General features: G+C 46.9%; 1 protein-coding gene across 1 annotated transcript; it reads right to left on the reverse strand.

Annotated features, from left to right (window-relative positions):
* Window positions 1–5104: 5104 nt before the first annotated feature.
* On the reverse strand, window positions 5105–16383 carry Ngf (nerve growth factor). The gene is made up of 3 exons (XM_021158801.2): window positions 16262–16383; window positions 11965–12088; window positions 5105–5931 (listed from the first exon to the last, which is right to left on the reverse strand). The coding sequence occupies exons 1-3, from the start codon at window positions 16321–16323 to the stop codon at window positions 5194–5196; spliced, it is 924 nt and encodes a 307-aa protein (XP_021014460.1). The 5' UTR covers window positions 16324–16383; the 3' UTR covers window positions 5105–5193.
* Window positions 16384–19371: the final 2988 nt, after the last annotated feature.

The following is a 19371-nucleotide window of genomic DNA, read 5'->3' on the forward strand; positions in this document are numbered from 1 at the left end:
TTCTCCCAGACTTACCCCTTCCACATCATTGCCTCTTAGGACTGGTGCTTGTAATTTGAAATGACGATTTGGCTGATCTGCGTGCTACTCTGTGTTTTTAAGTCAGTTTACAGAAGCATGGGGAGGTAGAAGGTGTACTTCTGGTTGCTTCTTAGCTCTCAAGAGCTATTTACACACACATGCACACTCCCATACTTTTACATACAGTCTCTGTTTATGATCTGTCTTTACATATTATATTTACATATGTAGATTATGCATTTGTGGCTGTGTGTATTTACCCGTTTTATATACAGTAATTGATGCTGGATTACATGGTTTGTAAGACAACAGAGTTTCCATGTAAGAGAAGTGACATTCAGAGAGACAAGGACCCTGTCAGCACCATTCAATCTTGATTGGCTAGCAGTGAAGCCAGGCTTGGGCTCTGACGGTCCCATCACAATCCTCATAACATCTCCCTCTGAAAGCCAATCAGATGTCTCCCATGCTGTGCACTTAGGAAATGTCACTCAGAGTATTATCTCACTTATCGCTCACCTAGGGAATATGTAGGGGAGAGGTGACAGGGTGGGACTAGTGGCTGTGAAGGTAAAGACGAGAACCAAGCTTTGCCTTACCTGCCCTGAGACACTGCTGAAGCACATGCTTGCCCGCTGCCTGCAAGATTGGGTCCAGGTGTGGAAGAGAAGATGGACTACACCACTGACACTAGGAAGCAGCCTGGGTTGAAGGAGTCTCCTCAGGCTGCTGCTATGGTTAGTTAAGTCTGGCCAACTTTAGCCGCGGGACCCCACTATGAGCCTCCTATGCAAGACCAGAAGAACTCTAGGGAGGTCAGAGCTCTTTAGTACAAATCCAAATGAAACTCAGCAAAACACACTCCACGTGCTTGACACGTGCAAACTCTCAGAGCCAGTGGTTGATAAATGCGCCAACCTTGAGGAGTAAACATTCCAGAGAAGGCTGCATGCAAGCCTTTCTGGCTTCATCAGATGGCTATATTAGCTTCAGAGCCTGGAGGTTAGCTCACAGCTAATCCATACAAGGTGTTGAGTCCTGTGCCAGGCACACAGTGAGCAGGCTCTCGGTAAGTGCTAATAGGCACTATTAGTAACACTCACTATTACAAGTCAGTGGGAACCGACCATATAGTTACAACAATGGCAGCTGACGAACTACCTTGCCTCGTGGAAAACCATTCCACTGCATTCTAAGAGCCTTGGAGTGTTTGGATGACTCTAGTTTTCAAAGCTAGAATTTGTTACATATTTCTTAAATGCTAGGTATACACACACATATATACATATATAGATATGTATATATGTATGTATATATATATACACACATATATAAGCATATATATGTATATATATACACACACACACATATATATATATACACACACACATACATATATATATACACACACATACATATATACATATATAATCGTAACTGTTTCCAGACTTTCTGAGAACAACATTATAACTAATTATTCCCACTTCACAGATGCAGAACTTAACTCAGACAGTTGCTAAGAACCATGTTTAGAGGCCTGCAAGATGACTCAGCTGTGCAAGTCTGGCAGCTTGAGTTTGATTCTTTTGAGACCCTCCTCCATGAAGTTGTTTCCTGACCTCCATGCATGTTAACACACACACACACACACACACACACACACACACTCACAAACACACACACACACACCTGGCTCTTCATCACTACTCCGAATCTTCTGGATCCTAGATGATCTCTCCCAGGCCAGATTCAGGTGGGAATTTGCTCCTACTTTACTAAGCCCAGCTGTATACAGCCAGAGTCTATGATGCTCACTGAGCAAATGGCTTCTCTCACTGTCTGTATACTCTGCAGGAACCAAATATCCAGTGATCCCTAACATGGCTCTTCCTAAGTCAACATAGGCTCGCTTGCAGCTAAGCGTCCTGACCCTTGCCTAGGACTTAACTGGTTTCATGGCTTTGCTCTGTGTTTACAGCCCTGTGATTATTTTCATTTCACAGCTGCCAGGCTGAAGAAGAGCTGCTCCTTGCCAGAGTTCTCAAATAGGACTGAGGGAGCCAGCACCAGGACTTGGCTCTGCTACCATCTTCTCAGAACTTGTCCCACCACTGGTGGACTTCTTCTCCACCATGCATAACTGATGACCTTGATGCTGTGTGGCCCAGTGTCTCCCACTGTTCTGTAGGAAGATTATAAGGTCAATGCTGAGGGTAGACCCTAAGTTCCAGATAGCCTGTTTCCACATGGTTCTGCTTTTCTAGTCTATTTCTTTGTCCCCAGAATATAGGCAGGTATCCCAGATGGGGCAGATCTGCCCTCTATCTTGTACTCCCCTCAGACTGCTTAAACTTTGGGATCATTCTTGCGGTCCACAGTAACAAGCTGAGCTATTTGGTGGTGCTGAAAACCTGCATCTAACTCTGCCTTCAGTTAGGAGTGCAACCTCCTTGGGGAGATGCTGGTGGTCCAACTGGAGGTGGGAAAGTCCAAAGGACAAACTGGGACTCTAACCCAGAATCAGTTCACCCGGTGCTATCTGCTCCTGGAACCAGGAGTCAGAGGGAATGGATCTGGGAGAGTGGTTGGCTGGGCTGGGCTAGCAGGGAGGATGGTGGGTTTGTGTTAGTTTTCTGTGGCAGGTTGGAGGATACCTTCAGATGGCAGATGCTGCTGAAGAGAAGAGGGAAACAGAGGTGAAAAGTCACAGGGAGACACAGACACGGAGGGAAGAGCATGGGGTGGGTCATTGCTTCTCTCTGAACACAGTGGGAGATTCAGAGCTGGCTTTTCCTCATGCTCAAGTGGTTGGGACCCTGGCCATGCAGTGGACTCTCAGGGAAAGCCAGGGTGGGCCTGCTGGCTGGTGCTCACATCCACATAGGAAGGAGTTCAAGCTGCAGAAAGACCAGGGCTGGGGCTTGGTTTTGGACAGCTTACATTCTCTTCAGCCAAACTGATAGCCCCTCACGCTGTGTGAAAACATTAGCTTCCACACCCTGACTCTAGGGACTACTAAAGCACTGTTTCCCTTCAGGGGAGCAGTAGGGGTGTTGGTGCAGGAGGCCTGTTTCTACCAGTAACTATAGAAATAATTTCTCTCGTGGAGATGGGGTGTCCTCAACCAGTTTCCATTAGAGATCTGGATGTTGAGTCAGTTCTGTTAGCTGGCCAAGGAGAGCCAATGATAATTTTTCAGATATTCCCAAAGAGTCTGGCAGCACTGGGCACAGCTCTCCAGGCATGGCTTTGGTGGTATAGCCACTCTGAGGCACCGCTGCTCTGCCTAGATGCTTCCAGAATATCTCCCTCACCATTACTCTCCTCACATCCAGGACTTAGCAGGTCTGCCTCCTAAGAGAACAGCTTCATAGTCTGCTCATGCGAGGGGCCTGGGACTTTTGAGGCCATGGAACTGGAGCCCTGCAAAACCCACAGACGCAGGCCAGAGGGAGAGCTCCCTTTATCTGACCCAGCATCTCAGCACAGAATGTTCTGGTTGGTATTTCTTGAACATAACTCTATTGCAGTTGCAGTAGCCCTGATAGAAAAGGCCATCACCATCCTTCATCAGGCTTTCACCCTAGTCTAAAGGTCCTCACTGCAGTTTCTCAGTTTCCTATTTGCCCCATTTGAGTGAGGGTTAGGGTGGGTCAGGGCAGGGAGGTGTACAGAGGAATCGAATGGGACCAGTTCCTTTTTTAGCTGATGGACAATTTGTTTTGTTTTTTTTAAAAACAGATTAGGCATTGTTATCCTTGGAGGAGAGGTGTGGACAAAATCTCCCTGTGAGGTTTCCTATTCTAGGGGGATAATTGTGGCTCGAGGGAAGAACGATAAACAAATAAACAAGATGAAGGGTGTGGGGACTTTGACTATGTGGGGCTGGTCATGCCCTGCTCCAGGGAGGATCCCGCAGTCTCTCTGCTGCCTTTATTGCTCTGGAGACAGTGGGCATGAGCACATTAAAAAAAAATTACCCCTTCTCCAAAACTACCCAAGGAACTGGCTGTCTAGGAGGAAAGAACTTTGTTAAAGGATAGACAGCAGCTGTGTGCACGTGTACACACACACACACACACACACACACACACACACACACACACGCAGGCATGCACCTGTGAACAGAAAGCAGCTGTGTCATACTGGCGTGGGCTTTCCCCTCTCCATCTTCCAGAGCTTGTGTTGGTCTTACTATATCTGTTCTACCTCAACTCTCTGATCTCTACAGGTCTTGTCCCAGCCAGCTCTGGTGACTTGTGGAAATCATCTAAGTAAGAGTAAAAAACCTTCAGAAGTTCTTTTCTGACTGGTCCCTGCCTTTCTACTCGGAAGCCGATGCTGGGTTGCTAGGGCCACCGATAGTTGCTACTAGAGCTGTTCCTGTGCGTGGGTGGCAAGAGGTTTGGAAGCCCTACTGTTTTCTTGTGGAAGTCTTTCTGCAGGCAGCCACAGGGGAATAGTAGAGAAGCAGCCATCAGAGCAAAGGCAATCTGAACATGAAACCAGATCTGCCATGACAGGCCTCAGGAGATGATTTTGTTACAGCTCCTTCAGACTGCCCATCCAACTGACTGAAGCCAGGAGACCCGTGAAGCCTCTACTTATCCACACTGGGAGTTCCCAGTATCCTCAAGGACCAGCCTCAGTCTCTCAGAGGTGGGAGGCTGCCTGTGTACATAGCAACCTGCTTTCTGCCCAGTCTCAACTACTCTACTCTCCTCAAGAGAGGCAATCAAAGCTCATGGGTCCATGCTTAGCAGATAATCCAAGGATTTGGTAGACTTGGCTCTGGAATGTAGACCAGAGCCTGCAGGCTGACTTCCCTCGCTAATCATGCTGGGTGGGTGTAGAGCAGTGTCTGAAACTAGTTAGCCAGCCCCAGAGCAGGGCTGGCTGGGAATGAAGGTTTCAGATGGGCTATGGTGCCAGGAGTGAAGGGGCCAGTTCATTTCCGCACTCTCTCAAACTTTGTGGGTACTCTTACTGAGAGAAAGGACTCAAGTGTCAGTATACAGGATGCTTTGAAAATTTAATAAATAATGTCTTTAAAATTGTATAAACGATAAATTATCATGCAGTCCTTATAATTTAAAATAATTTACAGGCTGAGGTAGGGAGGGGCCCAGGAGAGTGTGGAGGGGGCAGGTGGGGAAGGGGGCTGCAGGCAAGTCAGCCTCTTCTTGTAGCCTTCCTGCTGAGCACACACACACAGGCTGTGTCTATCCGGATGAACCTCCAGGCAGCCTGCTTCTCATCTGTTGTCAACGCCTTGACGAAGGTGTGAGTCGTGGTGCAGTATGAGTTCCAGTGTTTGGAGTCGATGCCCCGGCACCCACTCTCAACAGGATTGGAGGCTCGGCACTTGGTCTCAAAAAAGTACTGTCTGAATACATTGTTGTTAATGTTCACCTCGGCCAGCACTGTCACCTCCTTGCCCTTGATGTCTGTGGCTGTGGTCTTATCTCCAACCCACACACTGACACTGTCACACACTGAGAACTCCCCCATGTGGAAGACTGGGTGGGTGGATGAGCGCTTGCTCCGGTGAGTCCTGTTGAAAGGGATTGTACCATGGGCCTGGAAGTCTAGATCCAGAGTGTCTGAAGAGGTCGGTGGAGGCTGGGTGCTGAACAGCACACGGGGTGAGTGGAGTCTCCGTTTCTTAAACAGTCTGGGGTCCACAGTGATGTTGCGGGTCTGCCCTGTCACGCGGGCAGCTATTGGTGCAGTAGGGGCACTGCGGGCTCTGCGGAGGGCTGTGTCAAGGGAATGCTGAAGTTTAGTCCAGTGGGCTTCAGGGACAGAGTCTCCTTCTGGGACATTGCTATCTGTGTACGGTTCTGCCTGTACGCCGATCAAAAACGCAGTGATCAGAGTGTAGAACAACATGGACATTACGCTATGCACCTGGAATAAAAAAGATAGAGGTTACCTAACTTATACTGGGGAGTGGTGGTAAGCATTATCGGGAAGGTGTCAGGCTCCCTCACAGGGTTCTCCCAAGAGGATGCCAGGAGGCTTCACTGGTAGGCTATGGGTAGAGAGCCCGGATTCAACACCCAAAGTAGAACACTTGTGAGAGGAGAAGAGTACGGGCAGCAATCACACTTGGATCCCTGGAATTAGCTGGAGCAGGTTGTGTGGTCATTCTGTTCTGGGAAGCAACAGGGTTCTGCCTAGAAACTTGGGGATCTCGCTCACAGAACCCTTTGGGCTCTGTGACTGCCAGCTTGAAGGGCTGGATGGTGATGGTGCCTGCACCCTGAATGTGATTTCCATGGGAAGGTTCTGGAAGGCATTGCAGCTAGTGTGGCCTGAAGCATCAGCACTGGATTTTTTTCCTTCACTCAGTAGCTCTGAGCCTGGAGACTGAGCATTCTTGAAATAAATCCACAAAGCACCACAGGTAACTGAAAGTTTGGGGGGAGGAGGGCATTCTAGTCAGGAACCGCCATCTTTCTTTCCTGTGTAAGGAGGTCAGTCCACAAGGAACCAACCTACAGGCAGAAGCTAGGACAGAAAGATAATCCAAATACACCTTACCAAGTCCGTGTGTGCGTCTCCCTCCTTCCCCCTTCTCTCTTTCATTTTTGAACAGGTATTTTCTTTTTCTTGCTTGAAGGTGAGTATAGAACAAGTATCAGCTCGACCAAGCTCACCCTGAGTGACGCTGGAGTCAGCTCTGTTCTGGGGACCACGGTCCTACCCATACCAAGCACTAGCTCACACCTGCAGATTTGGATCAAAGGCCACCTCCTTTGCGAAGCTTCTGCAGATAATGGCTGGCTCAGAGGGATCTCCCACAGTGTTTCCCAAGCCCCCAACTCATCTTTTCTCTCATCTGTGCTGATGGATCATTTTGCCTCCTCCCCTATTGTTTCAGCCTATTTTGGATATGTCCTAATCCTTGAAGCTTTCTCTAATAACTCTAACATAAGTGCTCCATCTGCCTTCCTGTCTCTGCATTTCTATGTGTTGCGTGTGTGTGTCTGAATGCATGCATGTGTATTCTTTCCTGCTGAATATATATCTATATGTCTGTATGTTTATATGTCTATATGGCTATATCTATATATATTTGGAACTGAGAAAATTTGGATATCCAGCTCAGGTATTTGTCAGCATTTGAAAGCCATTTAATCAACTGCACTTTAGTTTCCTTGAGGGCAGTAAACATGATTTTCCAGGCTGAATATTTGGATTAAGCATGTGTTGATTCTGAGTTACTGCATCTCTATTAAGACAAGGACTTTGTCTTCTTTAGTTCTATCATTGCTGTCCTCTCTCTGGGGCCCCCTCCACCCGTGGGTTTTCAGAGCATATTGTTTTTCCTCTCTCAAACTTCTATAAAGCCTGCACCTTTATTCACCCCCCTGTCTGTGTGGTCCTAGAGGACACAGCCTTGTCTAATCTGCCTGGGTGGCAGCCTCCTCCATCAGTATGGGGACATCTATCTTGTGCATTTCCTTCACCTGGTGATGTGGATAGTCATTCTCCTGTCTGTCTCCCTCCCAGATGGTGCTTTAGAAGCCATGTGACCTTCATTTCATCCAATCACTGCATGGCCATATCCAGTGTCTGGAATGTTATAGCTCCTCAAGGAAGAAGTGAAGAATGAGGGAAAGATTGAATGGAGATCTCAGAGAAGCCCACCCTTTGCTTTCTATTATAGTCGTGGGTCCTTTTGACTGTTCCCAAGGCTGCACAATGCCTTCCCATCTGCATTCAACCAGTGAATCCCATATAGTGCTACTCTTCTTGGTGGGATCCAAGAAAAAATATCCAACCACATTCTTTTCTCTTCCAGGAATATTTTTGTCGCTCCACTTCTCCAGCCACCCGTACAGAGGAGGAGGCAGTCGGTACCTGAGTTTTGACTCCCCCTCCCAGATCTGATGGTTAAAGGTCTTGCTGATAATTGTCTTGCCAACTCTTGGAGAATTGATCATTCTTTTGGCAGCTCATCCAGCCTTTTATGTCTGTTCCTTTTCTTGTTCCACGCCTTTCTTCTCGGTACGCATTATCTTTCATCAGGTGAATTAAGGCAGAAGACACAGAACTAAAGTCCATACTTTTATACCCAAATTGGTAACACCTGTTAGAACTGGATCAGGAACTGAAGAAAAGTTGACCAGAGTATAGGGTTTCAATGGAAACAAAGCCTGCCTTGCTGTTTCCCATTGTCTCATCCTGGAAGCTCTGCTGGGGAAGCCCATCTTCTCCTAAGCAGACTGCTGACTCCCATAGCTCCATCCCTGGCCCACCTGCTCCCTTGGAGCACCCTCTGGACCTCCTGCTTCCTGAGGGCATCTCTCTGTGGATATTGGCAGTCTCAGTGCAAGACATCACTGAACAAAACCTTCATGTTCAATTCCACCCTTGTCCCACTTTCATCTTCTGGATCAGTAGTAGCCGAAACCACCTGGTTTCCTCCCCCAAACAGCCCCACAGTCACTCTCTCCATTGCTCCTGTTTCTCATTTTCCTAAATGGCGTCTTCACATTTTGCTTTCCCATTACTAGGACCATTATGTGTTCATTCACCAGCTGCACATCTCAGCTCATCCTGGCCTCTGGTCCCTGCTCTTCATCCAGACCTCTCTATGTTGTCTCTCGAGTTCTGCTGGAGTAGCGTTCCCTGGAGCTGTAACTTCCTTTCCAGCCTCACTTCTGTGTTTTGGGTTCAGATGGTGGGATTACATTCCACCTGATGTTCTGGACCTTCCTCCTGTGCCGTCTCCCCTGACTTCCCCCATTAGGCTTCTTAATGCATTGTTCTGGCCTCAGGACTCCGTCAAAGAAGCCAGTGGTGAGCTCTTGTCTTTGGCTCACTCAGCCTGGCAACTGCCCCACCTCCTCCCACTTTACCTCGCATTCCACGCACACGAGCTCTTGGCACAGCTCCTGCCCTGTGCTTGGGCTCTTTCCTTCTGGTATGCTTCTCCTGCACTCCCCGTCCCCTTTGTGCTCTCTCTGTCTACTGTCAGCAGCCATCCTGTTGTCTCCCAACCTCTAACTTCACTGGCATCACCGCAATAACTTCTGACTCTACGCCAGTGGTTCTCAATCTTCTTAATTCAGTTCACAATTCAGTTCCTTATATTGTAGTGACTCCCCCAATCATAATGTTATTTTTATTGCTACTTCATAGCTGTAATTTTGCTACTGCTATGAATCATAATATAAATATTTGTGTTTTCTGATGGTCTTAGGCGACCCCAGTGAAAGGGTCATTTGACCCCCCAAAGGGTGGGCTACCTACAGGTTGAGAACCATTGCTCTAGGCAGAGACATTCTCCCTGGTACACTTGTCTTATGACAGGAGTGTTCTCTTACCCTCTCTGATGGAGGGAGAGAGCGCCACATAGGCAGAAAGCTGTCTGCTGCCTTGTTGTCTCCTGTGACACCTACACCTCAAAAGAGCATTCCGTGTGGAGTCACCTCTTTTCTTCTGAGTGTCTTGACTGCTCTACCTGGGGGCTGATATTTAAGGTGTCTACAGACTCTGACTTTCTTAATTTATGGAATTATAAAGTTTTCTACTCTATATAGCACATCCTTACTCTATACAACAGACTCCACAATGATTTAAACTCTTAATGCTATCTGTGGATTTGCTGTTGGGTTAGCACATGGTATCCATGGTCATTCGGTGGCAATGGAGACTTGCATTATGGACAGATAGATAGTTCATTAAGAGTTGATCCCTTCAGTTTTTTATTAAAATGTAATTTGAGAAAACCATATTGATTTACTCAAAATGGTATGCTCCCAAACTTTAAAAAAAAATTATTAGAAGAGTCTCATAGTTATTGGAAAGTACAGAAAAAGAGAGTAGTAAACCACACTGTCTTCCATTCCAGTGACACAATGCGTTAGTACCAAAGAGCATTCTCTCCTTGGATGAAGTGAGCCAGGGAGGGGTTGATTTATTTATAGTGAACCTTTAAAGTCTGTGTCCTGAACAGGTGGCAGCCCTCTGTGTAGCATTATGGCACATGTCTGAGTGAGAAATTTATCTGGGAAGAGAAGCTAGGGCTCACATGAAGGAACACCTTCCGTTTCAGGTATAAATGTTCTTGGTTTTGTCATTCTTCTATCCAGAATGGAAGTTAAGTGGCTGGGAAAGAGAGTAGCCTGTTCTCAGGATAGCTTTGCCCCCGCCTCCATTAGGACTCTTTCCCTGGCTAACAGAGTGTTCTGTGGATTGCCAACATTTACCTACAGAGTAGAAGATGTTCCTGTACCAGTGAATAATCTTTACATAGGTCTGGCCTTATCTGAATAGGTGATGAAGCTGCCAGTCAGAGCTAAACAGTCAATCCTAACTAGTCCTTGTCTTAAGTTGCCAAGAGGCTTACCAGCTAGTCCTGCAGAAGTGCCTCATAGATGGGAAGAAGATAAGTCTCTGTCTTACAGAGAGATGTTAAGAGCTAGTCACAATTCTTGGGCTAGAGATCAGATCTGTGAACCTGGGTCATCAATTGTTGGCCAGAGAGACAATTCTTGTGACCAAGAAAATCCAGCCTCCTCTACCTCACTGGCTGCAATCTGACAGAGGGGTCAAGAGGGTCACGTTTTGGTTTCAACTTCGCCTCCATTCTAAATGTAAGATGATTGCTGGTTTCCATTTCAAGACTCAAGAATTTTGCTAGAGCCTACAAGGAGCATAAAAGGAATTCAAGGGATCCTTAACTCCCTTGGGAGGGATCCCTGAGGTGTCCTGGGATGAACACAAGTGTGTGGTGACAGAACAGAATTTCTACTGGCCTACCCAAGACTCAGGAGGAGGCACTGCTTGGAAGTGACATCAGAGGCTGAAGTCTTCCAGGTATCAGATACACCTAGAGATCTGTTAAGCCGGGCAGTTTTGCCTGCTTGTAGAACTGTTGATTCTCTAGGCTTAGGGCTGGCAGGAGAAGAACTACGTCAGACAAGTTACAGTGACACTGATTCTGATGATCTGGGGGCACGCTTTGAGAGTTAATATATCAGCCTTAAAGGGGCTGAACGATTGGGGGTGATATGGCTAGTGTGTGTCAGGACCACTCTGCTGCTCACCCTCTGCACGCTGTGATTGACAGTGTATCCTGAGATGCACATAATCTCTCCAACATCCAAATGCGATTCTCAGAGTGTGAATTTTGCCTCCACGGGAGCATACATCCATACCTAACCGAACACACTGATGGCTTATTGCTTTTATGCCCAACATCTCAGGTTTTTGATTATCACAAAGACATCTAGGATCCAGATCCAAGTATGTCTGGATCAAAAAGTACATAAGATGCCTATGATGATGACATGTGACCAGAGAGTCTAGAAGGTTCTAGACCCTCTGCTTAGCTGCTGTTCTTCAGCACAGGTGTGTGAGCTATGGGCACAGGAGCAGAATGTGCTGTTCTGAGTCCCAGAGTCACATCTTATGTCTTATCAGTCATCACAACCCCCTGGGACAAGGGTGTGCTCATCCCATCCCATTTTATGGTTTAGGGAACAGAGGACACAGAGATTAAATCACTTGGTCCTTGACATTGGTTAAAGTAGAACTTAGAGCCTGGCCTGCCAGTGTCCAGATATGGAACTCTTCCCTACTCTTCTACTCAGGCTCCAAGAATGACCATAGACTTTCTCCCTTACAAGGACACCTGCTCAGACTGCTCTGGGGAGTGTGGAGTGTCTGTCTGTTGCCATCTGTCTACTCAAGGGCTTGGATTATGTGACTTTTAGTGTGTCCCTAGAAGCTACAGAGCAAAAGGAACTCTTTGGATAAGCCCCATTTGCAGTGCCACTAAGAGCTTTGGCCCTTACTGATCCATCAGGTCCGTTTCCCTTCCCAGAACCTGCAGAGTCTTTCCAGCTGTGTGTCACTGGGAGCTTGCAAGTCTAGCAGCTATAGAGTTAGACACCCCAGGAAGGCAGCTGTCCCACAGGCACTTACCTCACAGCGGCCAGTATAGAAAGCTGCGTCCTTGGCAAAACCTTTATTGGGCCCAGACACTGAGGTGAGCTTGGGTCCAGCATGCCATCCAGCCCCCTGGACTGCACGACCACAGGCCAAAATTCTGTGAAGGAGAGCTGATGTTAGACAAGGGTTACCATCATTCCCTAGCAGATGGGTGGACACCTGAGCCCTAGGCAGAGAGGAAGGAATGTCCCAATAAGGCAAGCACTATTTCCACAGTTCTAATATTTTAGCAACATTAGGGCCCAGGAAGGCACAGAGTCCAGTTGCCAAGATTTCCAGAGTACTAGGCTTAGATAGCTCTGGTCTTACAGAGCTCAGGTCTTGCATGGCCCTAGTCTTGCAGAGCTCAGGTCTTGCATGGCCCTAGTCTTGCAGAGCTCAGGTCTTGCATGGCCCTGCAATGGTACTCGCCTTTACTAGTTTCAACCTGGACACAGTCCACAGTAGGACTCTACCTAGTGTAGTGGTTTCCAGATCCACAGTGGAGTTATGCTCCACTGGTACCTAAACCAAAATGAAAATTATTTTGCACACTGCCAGAGAGCAGATGTAGTAACCCGAGCTCCACCCAGCCTTGGTGATGCAGTACTACAAATACAAAAGTCCCAACAATTCCAACAAGCCAAGTCTATGATGGAAAACAAGACAAGCAGTGGGAATGGGACAGACGACTTGACTCATCTCTTGCACCTCTTGCCGTACCAGGACAGGGGTCTTGGGGCACTACACTAAAAATCAAATTTCGGGAATTGGAAGTTATGGAGATGACACAATGAGGGGAAAATATACCTTAACTTATAGCTTTTAGAGCCACTGTTTCCCTACTAATTCTCTCAACATGATACATGTAGGTGTTTCATTCATTCATTCATTCATTCATTCATTTCCTGAGCCAACACTACTCTTGGTGCTGGAGGCACAACAGTATATACAACAGGCAAGGTATTGACCTCTACTGTGGACCTCTCAGTCTAGTGCACATAAATAACTTCAGACTCTGCTCGGGTCATAAAGAGAACAGGTATGGCGTGATGAGAGAGACCAGTGTACGGGGGCCGTGAAGACAGAGAGCTCAGTAAGGTGCACCTCAGGAAAGCTGCCCTCAAGCTGATGACAAGGAATGGTGGGCAGAGTATTCCGGATGGAAGGAAGAGTGAATCCCAAAGCCCCGGGCATAGATAAGTCAAAGTCACCAGCATGGAGGAAGAGAGCTGTGAGATGAGCTGGAAAGGGAGAGCAATCAGGTCTTTAGAATGAAGCCAGGGGCCACAGTTGCATTCCTGGGGCCAACAGGAAGGGAGTGGGGGCTTTAAGCAGGAGAGTGTCATGGTGATGTTAAAGGACAAATGGACAGATGACTAAGTCTGTGAAGAAAGTCTGTAAAGAAAGCTCAAGGATCACACCTTTGTCTGTATTGTCTATATGTTTTCAAGTCACACAAACCCTTCATCTGGCCATTCCTTGCTCCCCCACGACCCCCATCACTTCCCCCCTTTTCCTGTGGCAGCAGGTGTCATGGAGTGTGGGTGGGAGTGAAAGGCATATGTGGTAGGCCTTTATATCAGCAGGAGAGAGTGAGTTTGGGGATGCCATCTCTGCAGCCTCCCCACTTGCTTTCCACAATACATGATAAGCATCCACCTTTAATCCATGGAAGAACCAAAGAAGGAAGAGTAACTGTCTATAAATATTCTAGATATTCCTCTATTCAATGCCTTTTAATCCGAGTGATTGGAATTAGAGAGGCTGCCAATATAAATTATAGATACATAGTTCACAGTTCTATAGACTTGTCTGAAAGGCAGCCTGGTTCCTGGTTGAGCTAAGGTTAGAAACCCCAGTGACCCGAAGGAATAGAAGGCATTTCACCCCGCTCCTGAGCATCCGGCTACTGTCATGTAGCTACAGCCCCCCACAGCCCTCCCTAGATTTGTGACCATCAGGCTCCAAGCCCCTCCACAGGTAGAGGACATGACCTGTGGTCATGTGGCCTCAAGACAAATCTTCATTTTAATGAGGTACCTAAAGGCCTGGAGAACTTAGCTAATAAACTCTCCTTCGCAGACACTCCTCCCTGCAAAAGGTATTTAACCTCAGTCCCGCCCTGAAAAGTGGGGTACAGTTTTACTCATCTACTTTCCGCCATGACAATAAATGCCTTAAAACCACGGCCTGCCTCTTTTCACTGGGATCTGCTGTGGGGAGCCGTGGAGTCCTTCACCTATAGAGCTGCTCTCTAATCTCTCATAGAAGGCCTCTCTGAGCTCCCAGCCATGGCCGAGGCCAAGCCAAGGACTCATCCCCTTGGGATCCAGCCAGAGTGTCCCTCTTTTCACCCTCAGCCCAAGGCTAGATTCCCATGCCCCCACTTCATTCTCAGCTCTTCTACAGCTCCAGAGGTGCCTGGGTGCCCAAGAGCCTGAGAACCAGATGGCCTCAGCTTCCTTGCAGGCCAGAGGACCTCCTAGCCAGATTTGGTTGTCCTGAGTCTCAGACTGCACTCCCACCCCCTGAGCAGTGTCCCTGGTGTCCCCGTGGCTTCCCTAGAGCCCGACACCTACCTGCTGACTGAGTGGGGAAAGTGCGGCCCACTTCCTGCATCCTGCTCCCCAGCGGAATGGAGTCCACACAACCACAACGTTCCTAGCTATATATCCATAGGCTCTTGCACAGGCAACCTTGGTGTGCACCAGTCTCCTGCCCATACCATTCTGGTGCCTGCTGGCTACATTAGAGACTTCTTCCTACATCTTCCCTGCCCTTGGCCTCCTCTTGTACAGTGCTGGCACAGCAGTTCGATGCAGAAAAGAGAATTTCCTGCCAAAAATATTGACTGATTTTTATAGGTGGTGTTGCTCTAGTCTTGTCCTAGGAAAAGTTGAGGCTCTAAAATTAAATCCAATTTAAATATTGCCAATTTCTAATGCAAATACATCAGAGACAAGCAAACTAAATGGATACCTATTTTTAAATCCCTAATTGTTCTCATAATTACTTAACAAGACATGCAATGGCTCTCATACTCTTGATAAATATGTGGAAATAGAACCCAGCTCATTTATAGACTACCTTACGGTCCTTCTTATAGAACACAATGAAATTCTATTGAAATATGCTGTGCTTCTGTTACTCAGGCCTGGTCTGATGCATTACAGTAATGGTACCGCAGCATCTTAAAACTTGTTGATAATGCAAAGTACTGGGTAGAAATCTTGAGGACTAGAAACGACAGCTTGGGATTTAATATTTACTATATTGTTATTTATCACCCAAGTTTAAGAATAATAAGATTTTCTGCTGACTATCTCAATCTCCAAGGGACCGGATGAGAATCACCTAGGAGACTGAGATGTTCCTGTGTGCACATCTGCAGGGGATTTCTGAAGGGGATTAATTGAATTAGAAGGTCTGTTCTCAGTGTGGGAGACTCCTATCAAGGGATGGCTCAGATAGAAAGAGGTTCCAAGACGCAGCAGCGGAGAGGTCCTGCCTTCCTTTCTGCTTCAGGGTAAGGATAGCAAAGCTGTGTCATCCTCCGCTGACTTTACACTAGCAGGCATTCTATAACTGGTTCTCCAAGGAACTGCCACACTTTCTGGTTTGATACTGGTCTGCGGACTTGAGCTTCATGGTCTGAGCACTTAGTTACTGGGTTCTTTACCTCTCCAGCAAGCAGATAGACACTGTTGGGTCACCCGGCACCTATGTGCAAGCCAATTTAACAGAATCCCTCTTTACTATTTATGTTTTCTTGATCCTGTTCCACTAGAGAACCCTGCCTAATATGTTCCTTATAGAGTGAGAGGTCCAAGTCAAAGAGGACAAACTCAGAGATGACCTGCTGCTGTGAACTGCCTACCTGCCTTCCATGGGACCCCTCATCTTAGAGCCCAGAGTCTTCTAGAACTGGAGGATGGAGAGGTTTTACTGAAGATCCTGGAAATAAGGCTGTATGTTTGGCTCTCTGAGCATTGTCTACCTATCTTCCCCAACCCCTATTTATTTTCTTTACATCTCAAAGGTATTTCGGCCAAACTGTTAAAGTTCAATCAACTATCCCAAGTCCAATCAACAACCCAAGCAACTTGCTTCTGTGGGTAATTCATGGGGAGTGGTGGACATCCCTGTAAGTCCTTCATGTGTGAATATGCAGACTCTATCTAGCCAGCTGGTCTCTGCTTTCCACTGCCCCTCCCCCCTCCCTGGTCCTTCGTAGCCATGACTCTCAACCCTGGCCACATAGCCAACTCACCAAGCCAGCTTTACATACCCACCATGCTGCCCGTGTCCCACCTCCAGGGAGCCTAATTTCACTGGCTTGAGGCACAGCATGTTCACTAGGAGTTTCCAAAAAGCTGCCCGGGAGATCCAAATATAAGGCCAGCTCCAAAGTCACTCTGCACAGGAGGAGGAGGAAGTTTGACAGTGCATTTGGTGAGCCAACTAAGAGAAATTCATTGTCAAGAAATCAATATATCTTAGAAAATATAAAATACAGGTGCAATCATAGTATGAAAAACAAGGAGATATGGGGGAGGGGGGATTATATTTGCAAGCTCTCACTATCTAGATACAAGCCACATCTGTGAATAGGAGATTTTCTTTTTTACTTTGTCAGGCCACTTTTAAAAAATTCTTCAATGTTGGAGCGATGGTGGCTTAATACTAAACAGTTCAGGAATATTTGCTGACTTTATTTTTCTTCAAAGATTTGGGGACGGTTGACTTAAAGAACCTCTTACATGTTACGTGCTCCAATGAAACAATGGCGAGCCAGTCCCTAAAGCAACTTACATTGTCCAAAGATTCCAGGAAGCTACGTCCCTCTTCCTACCTGGTGGAGTTCTGAGTGAGGAAATCTCATTTCAGGTCTAGCATTGAGATCCTGTCCTTGGGGTATAGTGAGTTTTGTTACTGCTATTGTGATTTCCATTGCTATAGTCATTCTTAATTTTACCCCCTGTCTGTCATTCCGTACGCTGTGCCTGTGTACAAAGGGAGAAGAGCTGGAGGTCTTTTATGCTGTCAATCTGTTTTTCTAATTCTTAGCCTAATCAGTCATTTTCTAGAAAGAAATATGACTGTAAGGTTTGCTGACTAAGAGTTCTTTTGTTGTTCTTTTTCTTTTAAACAAATTTCAGTTTGGGCCACTTGGAGACGATTTGATGTCTTTTAACTATTTAGTGTTTTTGGCAGATCCAGTTGGAAAATAGTGCATCTGGCATCAAGGACTTAGGAAGACACAAAGGTTCAGCAAAACTATTATTCTTTTTCCACCAAACGGTCCGATGCTGACAATTCTAAAGGGTCTTGTCACATTTCTTAAAGAGAATCGGTCCTATGGCTCGCTGGGAGATGTTGAGGTAAATTACACATGCTCTCTCAGCGGCGTTTTCCCAGAGCCAAGCAGATCAAAGGAGAAGCCATTGTGGTTGGCTGTCCTTCAGCTTCGGAATGAAAGAGCATTTGCTGTAACTGTCGGTGGCCTTCTATGGTGTGCAGCTGCCCACAGCCAGCATGGTGTTTACCTGACTCCAGTAATTCATGAGCTCTCTAATGTGCAATGCCACAGAGAGGCTTTCAAAGTACGGCTAATTACAAGGACATTAGAGCTGTAGATAAGCTATCTAAAGGCAAAGCAGCCTTCCACAACACAAAGTTGAACAGCTTTACAAGAATGTATTGCTAAATAGGAATCCATATAGACCAGCTCATTGGCTTGGTAATGCTAATAATATATCTATAATCTGTGTTTGAATGCCAAAAACAATCCAATAGTTTTGCAAACTTCTCTGCAACCTTAAGAAAACATCTCTTTGGTTCCAACTGGCTGATCCTTAAACCACAAGAAAAAGATCTATTTCAGCTATGCTTTTGGTCTTTGCCTGGTCTGTCCCATGCTTCTAACTATATACAGACAGCAGTACTTGGAATAAAGGGGACTCTGGTCGCTTGGAGTCGAAGTTCACATTGAATAGTAACAGTCTCCAGGTCACGGGAGATCGCAGATGACAACCTGGAAGATGTGAATGAGAACAAACAGTACCAGCGAATGTTAACTTAGACTGGGGCCCTTTATTCAATTTGCTTTATGGGGGCCCACGTCCTCAGTTCTCCTCGAGCTAGCCTGTTCCTCTCAGTGTGTGGCATGTTTTCCAAGCAGTAGGGCAAGAAACGTTACAACACATGACTCTCTAATGCAAGTCAGATGTAACTCCAGGAATTAAGCTAAATATCCATAGCTCTAGAAAGACCTGGAAAGATCCCAGCTTAAGAGATACAGGGGGTGGGGCTATCTGATGTTTCTGAAGGCCAGACAGCCTTTTCTTCAATCAGAGAAGGATAGCAGGGAGCCAGAGACTTGGATGTATGGGTTCTAGCAAAAGGCTGCCTTAGTGGGTAAGTGTCCATGCTGAGGACATTTCTGTTTAAGTTGTACTGTGTGTGGGTTCACTCTAAGGATCATCTCACCTAGTCATCCCATTTCAAGAAAACAGGACTCACAAGTGCCTAGGACCAAACACATCACAGTGCCCCCTCCTCACAACTCCTGAGCGACAGCCGCCTCTGATTTTGAACCCCCTCACTCCTCTGCACTGACATTTCCTGGCTTGTCTGCTGGCTTCACACCCAGAAAATCCAACTCAAGGCATGAAGTAGATAACCGCCAGCTTTGCCCGGGCATGTCACACATGAAGATCCCCAGTTACCCCAGGCTAAGACAGCGCTGGAAACGAAGAAGAATTGATTCCCGGGTTTGTTTGTTGGGGGTGGGGGTGGGGGGTGGGCTGCCATTTCAGTCACTTCCTGTGTCTGGCCTCAACACTCCAGTCCCAAGTTGTGAATGGTTTACACTAGAGAAGGGCCCTTGGATGTGCATCCATGAGCTATGTTAAGCCGACTCATCTAACACAATATCTCAGGAGCAAAGATCGGAGGCGATGAAAAGCTGCTGTCTGTTGAGGTCACTTGACTCCAATGTACTTACGTTCTAGAATATTTCCCATCTTCTTGGGTTTCTCCTTTTAGGGTTTATTTGACCACAGCAATATGCACAAAAGGAAGGCTCTCCACTGAGGAAATTCACTCCAGAACTAACAAAAGAGCCACAGAGTGCATCTGTCTCCAGAGCCCCAGAAGGCTGTGGGTAATTAGCATCTACATAAGCCTGTAGCCTTAGCTGCAAAAGGAGGCTGGAGACAGTTCAGTGTGTGTGTGTGTTAGAGAGAGAGAGAGAGAGAGAGAGAGAGAGAGAGAGAGAGAGAGAGAGAGAGGAGGAGGAAGGGAGAGGGAAAGGGAGGCGGAGGCGGGAGAGGAAAGAGAGAGAGAGGGAGGAGGGAGAAGGAGGAGGGAGAGGGAGTGCCCAAGCTGGTTTCCTTC

This window comes from Mus caroli, unplaced genomic scaffold (assembly GCF_978045245.1).
Source record: "Mus caroli unplaced genomic scaffold, Mus_caroli_1 scaffold_3, whole genome shotgun sequence".
In the NCBI taxonomy this organism is placed as follows: Eukaryota; Metazoa; Chordata; class Mammalia; order Rodentia; family Muridae; genus Mus; species Mus caroli.

What these genes read in the sequence shown, in the direction of transcription:
- Ngf (XM_021158801.2), bottom strand. Translation starts at nt 16,323, where the DNA reads ATGCTGTGCCTCAAGCCAGTGAAATTAGGCTCCCTGGAGGTGGGACAC. An exon ending in GGACACGGGCAGCATGGTGG is followed by an intron (nt 12,089 to 16,261) that starts GTATGTAAAGCT and finishes TCTCCTTCACAG; the next exon opens with AATTTTGGCCTGTGGTCGTG. An exon ending in TCTATACTGGCCGCTGTGAG is followed by an intron (nt 5,932 to 11,964) that starts GTAAGTGCCTGT and finishes TTTTTATTCCAG; the next exon opens with GTGCATAGCGTAATGTCCAT.